Raw genomic sequence first — 9,784 nt, 5'->3', positions numbered from 1 at the left:
GAAAAAGGTGAGAAAAAGTGTAAGTATCTCCACTCTCATCAAAAGTGACTGACGGAAACAAAAACACGTGTGTGCGCCTCTGGGCTCCTTCTGGCTCCTTCACGACGCTCCTCTTCTTTCAGGAGTGTAAGGGAAGGCGGCAGCAGAGTGCTCTTACCCTTTTCCTCTTTCTCTAAACTTTTTCCACATCACAGACACATGTGACTACTGACACTATATACCGATAGGAATTTGTTGCCAGTGTCTGTTTGTACATGGGAAAGGAAGGAAGGAAGGAAAAGGACTGACCCATCGATAAAGGACGGTGGACTTGCAAAAAGTGCACACGGTTTAGAGCTGCTGCGCGGGAATGAATTGTGTGTGTGTGTGGGGGAGTGAGTAAACACAGAGAGCCCTTATTCTCCACCAATTTGATCAGTGCAAACCACACCGATTATAAATATTTGGGTGAGAATCAGAAGTGATTGAGCAATTCGGTGTGTGTGCACATATCAAAACACAGACTAGACTATCGGATATGGACTTGAGGTGTTGGAGGGGATCAAAGGATCAATTTGGGATTGTTTTGGGGAATCCAGAAGGGTCCGGACAGTCTCAAAAGGATCAGGACAGACTTAGAAGGGTCCGGACCGTTTCAAAAGGGTCTGGACAGTTTCAGAAGGGTCCGGACAGTTTCAGAGTCCTGGACTGAGCTAAACCGTTCTAGATAGCATGCCAACTTTAGTTTTAGACTAATTTTGACCGTTCTGAAAGCCTCCAATTGGTTCAAAATGGCTCCAGATGAGCATTCGCACGGTTTTGAACCAATTTTGTACATTCTTTAGACCGTTTCAACAAAAGTGTGAACTAGCTCAGATCGATCTGGCCGTGAGCCAGTCTAGACCGTTCTAGATAACAGAGAAGCCTCTAGAACGACTCCTGATGCTTCAAAACCCGTCTAAACTCAGTTTGGTAACGCTCTGAGTGAGCCGATCTTAGCTTGATTGGTCTGAACGACTAATTAACACTCTAATTACCTCGAAACAGATTTAAACCGCTCTGATCATGTCTAGATGAGTATCACCAGTTTCAAGTAGGTCTGGTCGATTCTAGACAGTTTTAGATCGATCCTACTTTCTGAACCGGTCAAGACCCTATAAAGCAAGTCTGAAACGGTTTTAGATGCCTCTGAATAGCAGAAGAGAGAGTTCTTGAGCATTCCAGTAGAGCCATAACTATTTTAAATGCAATAAAACCCGTCAAGCGCTCAGACTGCCGCTAATTGGCCAATCAACACGCAAATCAGTTCAGATCAATTGCTAACTAAGCAACTGTCGTCTAGAGCCACTAGATACAGTATACTCAACAAAAAGAAGTCACGCCTCCTCCTTTTAGCTCGGATTCTTTCCCGAGGTCTCTCCCCTCCCCTCTCGACGTCTTCAAATTTCTCTTCACCTCTCCAATTTCCCACACTCGCTCCCCCTAATCAACGTCTCCCCTCCTAACGTACCAGGCGTCACCCCCGCTCCATAATTATCATCATTTCGCACAACAAGTTGAGAAGTGAAAAGTCACACGCTCTTTTCACTTCTCAACTTGTTTCATCTCTTCTGAGAGCCTTCTGAGAGCCTGACTGACGGTAGTCATGGTTATCTCATGTGACCCACTTCAGAAGTGAAGAAGAAGAAGAAGACGTCATGCTGCTTCAAGGAGAGAAATAGGATCAAATGGTCACGAGACCGCCAAAAACGGGTCATCTTTCTATTGCCAGCCGGGTGTGACTTGCAGAGGACAGGTGGTGGCGAGAAGGCGGCTCATATGGGGATAATTAGTGGGGAGAAGAGCGGGGAGAGGATTCAGATTCTGCTCAAGACCACGATTCTGGGAATTTTGAGCTTCAGAAGTCTGTTAGTTTCATAATGTTCTCAGGAAGCATTGAGATTCACCGGATTCAATAAAACCGCTATCCGAGATACTTGAACCACCTGAAGACCTCCGAAACCTTGGAGTTCGTGGATCATCTCGAAACCATTTCAGATTCTGACGTATTCTGGCCTGCGACCGTCCGAGCGCAGGAGCACTAATCATGTAGTCTCCTAACCATTCTGATTCACTGATAAGGCTCCTGAGCTCCAAAAGCGTTCCGGATTCCTTATAGTCATAGATCTTTGAAAGTTCTCAGATTCGTTATAACAAATCTGAGAACTAATGACTACCTATACAATTCTAGAAGCCGTCCGATCAGCCGGAATCAATGTTCACCTTGAATCTATTCGTTCAGAATCCAATAGAGTTCCTAGACGTCTTATAGGCTCTCAGAATCCTCTTAAGGCTTTCAAAATCCAGGTCTCTAGACCCCTAGAATCCAGTAGAATTCTAAAGGATCCTAGAATCCGGTAGAGCTCTTCAGACCCCCATAGAATCTAAAAGAGCTCTTTATGTTCCTAGGCTCCTAGAATCCGTTAGAGATCTCCTAGACTCACAGAATCTTCTGCCTTATAGAAACATCCGTCTCAGGAGCCCAAGGAGCTCTCCGGATTCTCAGGAACCGTCCGCTAAGGCATAGAATCTCTCAGATCCGGTAGAAACCGCTCCTCAAGGTATCTAGACTCCTAGACTTCTGGAATCCGTCTCTGGAGCCTAGAGCCGAAGGAGCCATTTGCCCACACTTCAGATCCTCTGGAGCTCTCAGATCTCCTTATTACACAACACAAAATCTACTGATATTTGATTGATTAGCTGTACTTTTTGTCCTCCGACGAGATAGAGGCACCACACAAAAAACAACGAGAAGCCCATAAATCAAGCGGCTCTGGGGGCTCAGAATGAAATGAGCAGCAGCAGCAGCCGGCTCTTCTACATTTCAAAAAGAGAGAGCTAATAAAGTGGGCGGAGTCTATGGAGTGGAGAGATTCTCCAATTCTCCATGGATACCGTAGTCTCGAAGAGAAAAAAGTGTTCGTGGGATTCTGAATCCGATGTCAAGGATTCTGGATCCGACGTCAGGGATTCTGGATCCGACGTCAAGGATTCTGGTTCCGACGTCAAGGATTCTGAAGACAGATCCTTTCAGCTGGGAATCTAGGACTTTCAGAGATGCCGATTCTCCTGGATTTCAGCTTTTAGACCGCATTTTCTCCAATTTTGAAATCCCAAAGATTTCCAGAATGGTAAGCTCCACCCATTCTTATCAGGAGGCCGTGGAAGAGAAAGTTCTAGGTCATGAGACTTTAAAAAATGAATTTTCCCGGTTTTCAGTCAATTTTTCTGGGAAAAAGGACTGTTTTCAGCTATTTCTAGTCAGAAATTGTCTAAAAACCACAATTTCGAATGTTCCAGTCGAGTTTCTGATCGATTTTCAGCTGTTTTAAGGCATTTTTCCACTTTAAAAGAATTTTCAGTCATTTTTAGCCGATTTTCAGCTAATTTTCAGCTAAACTTGAGACATATTTCAGTCAAAAACTCAAAATTTCCAGAATTTCAGCCGATTTCAGCTAAATTAGGCCGATTTTCACTGAAAAATCGACAATTTTTCACCGATTTTCAGCAAAAAAAAGAAACTCACCAAAATAATAAAACACAGACAAAACCAAAAAAAAGACAACAAAAAGATGCAACCTGGAACAACCAGTGGACACACGACAACAATAATAGAGAATTGAAATAAAAATTTGGAAAAAAAAGAGTGGATTGACATAAAATCAGAGCTCTTTTTATTATAAATGACAAAAAGAGAGAGAGAGATCAATGGGATGCTGAAATAACAATGAATGAGAGGGGGGAAATGGGCTGAAAATGCGAAAATTGGATCGATTTCAGCCGAAAATCGAGCTGAGGGGTGGAAATGGGCTGAAAATGCGAAATTTTAACATAAATTTGGCTGGAATTGATCAAAAACTGCTCAAAATCAGATATTTGGTTAAAATTGAATGTTTTAATCGATTTTGAGCAATTTCAGCCACAAAAATTTATCAGGAGTGCAAAAATCGAGCTGAATCATCAAAATAAGCCAAAATTACTAATTTTTTCACCTAAATTTTGTTGAAAATGCTCAATTTCAGTCGAAATCAATCATCTTTTCGTGATTTTCAGCCCAAAAACCTCGAGAAACGGCTATGAGTAGGGGATGGAACCTGTACTAAACAATATTGAAACGGGGATGGGTGGTATATCAATCGGGATACGCAATGAATGGAGAGGGGAAAAGTAGTCAACTAGAATTGGAAAGGGGCGGGGCTTAGAGAGCTGAAAATCTGAAAATTTTGAGTTTTTGGGTAAAAATCATTCAAAAATCTCAAATTTTAGCCTAAAATAGAGATTCAAATTTTCCGATTCTTTCAGACACAGGCTCCGCCCACTTTTTCACAGATTATGATTGGGACCAGCCGATGGGGGAGATTAAAGCACAAATCACACACCTATTATATGACCGAGAGAAGAGAGAGACTAGAAATATCTAAAAGGGAACAAAAAACTAAAATTTGGCTGAAAATCTCAATAAAAACGCTGAAATTATTGTTGAACGATGACAGCTGCCGCCGGGAGTTCGGGTGTTCGATCCAGAAGACTCTCGTATTGATCATTCGGAAGAATTGTCGTCGAATTCGAGGCGATATTCAACTTCTGGGATTCCGAGAGCTTCGAGGCGTCGATCAGCTCGACTGATTGCTTTTCGATCGAATCAGAGTCGGATGTGGACTGAAAATATGCGAAATTCGTTGGGAAACGTTTGAAAATCGGGGTTTGGGCTGAAAATTCAAGATTTTCAGCTGAAAAATCTAAACTGGGTGGTATTTCTGGAACTTTTGGAGCTGAAACTCGGGAAATTTTCATGTTTTCCCCTAAAAATCTGAAATTTCAGAGCATTTCTTTAGTGGAAAACCGGTCTAAAACTTAAAATGAAAGATTTTGAGCTCGAAAATTCAATACGGACTGAAAATCGGGTTTTTGAGCTGAAAATATAAGTTTTTTGGCTGAAAATTAAGATTTTCAGCTAGAAAATTCGAATTTGTCTGAAAATTTGAATAAACTGTAGTGAAAAGTCTGCAATTTTCGAGCTGAAAACTTTCTGGAATCCGGTTTTTGAAGATTTTCTGAAAATCGGGGGAATTTCTCGTCGAGAAAGCTAGCAGTAAGTGTTTCGATTTGTCCGGATGTCCAGATGTCTTTAATTGGTAAAAACGCGAATTTCAAGCCGAAAATTTCAGTTTTTGGAGCTAGAATTCCGGAATTTCAATCTAAAATTTGATTTTTCAGCCAAAAATCGCTCTAAATATGCAATTTTCAGGTTTTCTCTGGAATTTTGGTCCATTTTTGACTGGAAACCAGTCTAAAAATCCACCTTTTCAGCCAAAAACTACATTTTTAACGCTCTAAACATGAAATTTTCTAGATTTTCAGAGCATATTCTACCTTCTGCCTTCTATTCCTCAACGCTTTGAATGTCAAATGCACGGCGGCACCCAACAAAAGCGGTCCCGGTGTAAACGCGGCGACAATCACCGGTATCAACGCCCCAATATCTGCATCCGGCTGATCGAACGACGCCTTCAGAAGCAAAATCGCAATTCCCGTATTCTGAATTCCCGTCTCCACAGCGATCGCCGTCACGTCTTCTGGCTTCCGTTTTGTGAGGAGTGCCGTGAAACAACCGAACATGAATCCACACCACGGAAGTGCCAGACCACCGATCAAAGCGGGTCCGGTGAGCATTCGGAACATGTAGAGATTCGTGATCGAGCCGAATGCGACGACGAAAATCATGACGAAGATGACGAATGGACGCATCAGAAGACGTGCTCTCGCTGCCCACTCGGGTTTCCACTTTTTGATGGCAATTCCGATGAGAAGTGGGATGATGAGGGTGACGAGTTGACTTGCGATCTTTCCGTATGGCACCTGAAAAATGAGATGAAGAATTTGAAATTTTTGAACTAAAATCGGGAAATAATATCGAAATATGGTTCTTTTGGGTCATTTTTAGCCAAAAAAGTAGATTTTCTTCCCTTTTTCACCGATTTTAAGTCGGAACTGACTCAGAAATTGTAATTTTTGACCAGATTGAAGAAAATTCGACGAAAAATATCGACTTTTCGAAGTTGGAATTCATAAAACTGACTCATGATTAGACAATTTCGATGTAAAATAAAGAAAATTTAATGAAAAACATCAAAAATTGTCATTTTATGCGACCAATTTCCGATTTTCACTGATTTTTAGTCAAAAAATGCAGATTTCCATCCAAAATTCAACGAATAACACTAAAAATGACCATTTTATGTGGAAAAATGATCGATTTTAAGTCAGAAAACGCTGATTTCAACCCGATTTTCGACGATGAAAATCATAAAATTGATTCAAAATTTCGAATTTTCCATGTAAAACGAAGAAAATTCGACGAAAAAAATAGTATTTTAATATAAAAAACCGATTTTAAGCCAAAAATGATGATTTTCACCAATTTTAATAAGAAAATTCCTCATTTCAATCAATTTTCAGCCATTTTCGCCCATTTTTAGTCAAAAAATGCTGATCTTAATTCATTTTTCGACCATAAAACTGACTCAAAATTTGAAATTTTTGATCTATCTAGCGGAAATTCGACGAAAAATAACCGATTTTAAGCCAAAAATAATGATTTTCAGCCGAAAATCTCTCATTTTCAATCGATTTTCAGCAATTTTTCAGCAATTCCTATACCTTAATAACAGCATTCGAATTGAAACCCTGAAGGAACGGGTGTCCCAAGAAGTACAACCACGCTGGCATCATAACCAACGAGCAAATCGTTGAGATGAATGTCATTGTCACTGACAAATTGAGATTTCCATCGAGGAGAAGTGTCCAGAAGTTGGAAGCTCCGCCTCCTGGAGAGCATCCAGTGACGAAGAGTCCGAGAGCCATTGAGTATAATCCACGTGGCATGAAGATGGCATAAGCGATGAGATACGAGAGCAAAGGCATTATTATGAATTGAGCGAAGAGACCGATAGCTGGGGCAACTGGTTTTTTGAGTGTCGCGATGACAGAGTCAATGTCGAGCTGAAAATTGGGAATAGAGTTAGGTATAGTGACTGAAGGAAGCTGAAACTTCAGGAAATGCATCAATTTTCAGCTAGAAATCTCAACTTTAATCAATTTTGAGTCGATTTTAACGATTTTCAGGTCAATTTTCTCAGATCCTCAGTCGATATCGAGGTGAAAATTGTGCTGAGAGTTAGGTATAGAGGGAGAGAATTTCGGAATTTTAGCGGGTTTCAAAAAATCGCGCTTCAACAGCTAGGTATAGTGACTGAAATCGTCATTTCGCGAAGTAGGAAGCTAGGAGTTAGGTATAGTGGGAGAGAATTTCAGCATGTTTTAGAAAATCGCAGTTTTTTGGGTTTGGGAGCTGAAAATCAAGAACTTTGTCTGAAAATGCATCAATTTTCAGCTATAAATCTCAATTTTAATCAATTTTGAGTCGATTTTAACGATTTTCAGGTCAATTTTCTCAGATTCTCAGTCTATGACGAGCTGAAAATTGAGAGAGAGAGAGTTAAGTATAGTGGGAGAGAATTTCAGCGTTTTTCAAGGAAAATCTCGTTTTTTGGTCCAATTTTAGACAAATTTTCGAAAATGAGATATAGGCACCGAAAAAAAAAAGTTTTGGGTCAAATTTCATAGAAAATGCCAATTTTCCACTGAATTTCTCTGATTTTGACGACGACGAAACTTGAAATTGGTGCTCTGAAAAGGGGCGGAGCTTATTCAGATAGGTTTTTGCGTCTGAAAATGCATCAATTTTCAGCTGAAAACCTCAATTTCAGTCAATTCTGAGCCGATATCCACGATTTTAAGGTTAAAAATTCAGATTTTCTTTCAAATTTTCAGAGTAATTACCTCACAACCCATCATCACATTACAAATCGAGATGAGAATCACAACGGAAACCACAAAAATGAATGTCCAACGTCTCGATGATTTCGATCTGACAACCCAGACGTCGAGCACTGAGTCCATCTCTTCTGATTTCAGTCGTGGATCCATCTGAATGTCACTTGTCTCATTCCATCTCTTGCCGTTCCATGTCTTCTCATCAATCGATACTAATCTCATTTTCATCGCAGTTTTCCCCAACAAATTCCCGTTCACTGTGATTATTGTCTCCGTCTCGTAGAATTGATTATTCGCCGATAGTTGGAATTGCTCTCGTTTCAGTTTCGACGTGTAATCGGTGGCCGTCGCGATTTCCGGGTGGAATGAACTGCAAAATGGCATAAAAATGGGTTTTTTAAAGAGATTTTTTGTCGAAAAATTGCGATTTTTGGGTTAAAAATGACATAAAATTGAGCTTTTTGGACGGGGTTTGGCCGAAAATGGGTGTTTTTGCTGATAAAAATAGTGAAAATGGCCCTAAAAATGAGTTTTAAGACAATTTTTCGCGAGAAATTTTGCCTTTTTGGATGGAAAATTACAAAAATTGAGTTTTTGGATCACTTTTTGCGAAAAAATTGGGTTTTTGAGACCATTTTCAAGAAAAAACCCCCATTTTTACCGATTTTTCACCCATTTCCTCTGAAATTCCAGTACTCACTCGACATTGAACAAATATTTCTCAATATTGTCCGTCTCGAAGTCGTCTCTCGGGAATTGCAGAGTTACATTCACTTGAGCACTTCCAGATTCTTCCAAATCACGAACTAATGGAGTCGAATAACTGACTGACATTGAACGACTCAATTCAGCAGAAACTGATGAGGAGAGCTGGAAAAATGGGCGGGGTTTTGAGTGGATTTTCAGCTATAAATAGATTTTTTTCACTCGAAAATCACTCCGAAATCCGTTTTTAATCATAAAAACTACTTGAAAATCCTATTTTCAAGATAAAAATAGGATTTTCAAGCAGTTTTTGAGATTGAAAGTGGATTTTAACTCCTTCCAAGCTGAAAACGAGTTTCCTAGCAGTTTTGGAGTGATTTTTAAGCTGAAAACTAGCTGGAAACGCTGGAAAACGACTTTTCCAATGAAAAATCAAAAAAGAAAGTTTTTGAATCAGAAAATTGCAATTTTCAAGGGAAAAAGCCAAAAAGCCACAAAATACATTTGAAGCTTCAAAAAATGAGTTTTTGAGCCGAAAATGTGCATATTTACCCAAAAATTTCACACTTTTAGCCTCAAAGAGGGCAATTTTGCTCCAAAAAACAGTTTTTGAGTTGAAAGCTGCAACTTTTCAAGGGAAAAGGCTATAAAATACACATTTTTTACCTTCAAAAATGACAATTTTGTCTTAAAAATTGAGATTTTTCATCTGAAAAATCCAAAAACCAACCTGTAACAGAAGCCGAATAAACAACACCATCGGGCATTGTTTTCCGGAAATGTGACCCATTTTGTGTTAACCAAAAGAGACCAATGAAGGTTCTGAAAATGAGGTGATTTCAGAGAGAAATAGAGGTAAAATGAGGAGAAAAAATAAGAAAACGATATGATACAGTTGAAAAAAACTGCAAAAATAAGAAAAAAGGGGGGAATTAAAGACAATTAGAGACATTCATTGACACTTTTAAAGGGATTTTCGGTTAAAATAGAGCTGAAAATCTGAAAAAATTCTCTGGAAATCAAGAATTTCAGCTGTTTCAAGGAATTGGATAGTGAGAGAGAGAGAGAAGGGAATGAAATAAGTTAAAAAAGAGTAAAATAACAGAAAAAAAGGGTTTTAGATGGGGAAAATGAGATTTTGGGGCAAAATTTGACATTTTTCACCCAAAAAACGCTCAAAAATCTCAAATTTTCCATCTAAAAACCAAGAAAAGATATATAAATA

The 9,784-nt window shown here is 39.4% G+C and overlaps 2 protein-coding genes across 2 annotated transcripts; one reads left to right on the top strand and one right to left on the bottom strand.

The window, feature by feature from the left end:
* Positions 1-2,957: 2,957 nt before the first annotated feature.
* Positions 2,958-6,916, top strand: GCK72_016112 (uncharacterized protein; the record flags this gene model as incomplete). Its single annotated transcript, XM_053731330.1, has 3 exons — positions 2,958-3,149; positions 5,380-5,828; positions 6,712-6,916. The coding sequence occupies 3 exons, from the start codon at positions 2,958-2,960 to the stop codon at positions 6,914-6,916; spliced, it is 846 nt and encodes a 281-aa protein (XP_053586102.1).
* GCK72_016111 (uncharacterized protein) lies at positions 4,492-9,349 on the bottom strand (the record flags this gene model as incomplete). The annotated part of the gene is made up of 6 exons (XM_003094767.2): positions 4,492-4,677; positions 5,392-5,877; positions 6,679-7,020; positions 7,861-8,224; positions 8,555-8,724; positions 9,290-9,349. The coding sequence occupies 6 exons, from the start codon at positions 9,347-9,349 to the stop codon at positions 4,492-4,494; spliced, it is 1,608 nt and encodes a 535-aa protein (XP_003094815.2).
* Between the last annotated feature and the right edge of the window lie 435 nt (positions 9,350-9,784).

Source organism: Caenorhabditis remanei, chromosome IV, assembly GCF_010183535.1.
Source record: "Caenorhabditis remanei strain PX506 chromosome IV, whole genome shotgun sequence".
Classification (NCBI taxonomy): Eukaryota; Metazoa; Nematoda; class Chromadorea; order Rhabditida; family Rhabditidae; genus Caenorhabditis; species Caenorhabditis remanei.
The sequence above is the reverse complement of the archived record's forward strand: the minus strand, read 5'-3'. Positions and strand labels throughout refer to the sequence as shown.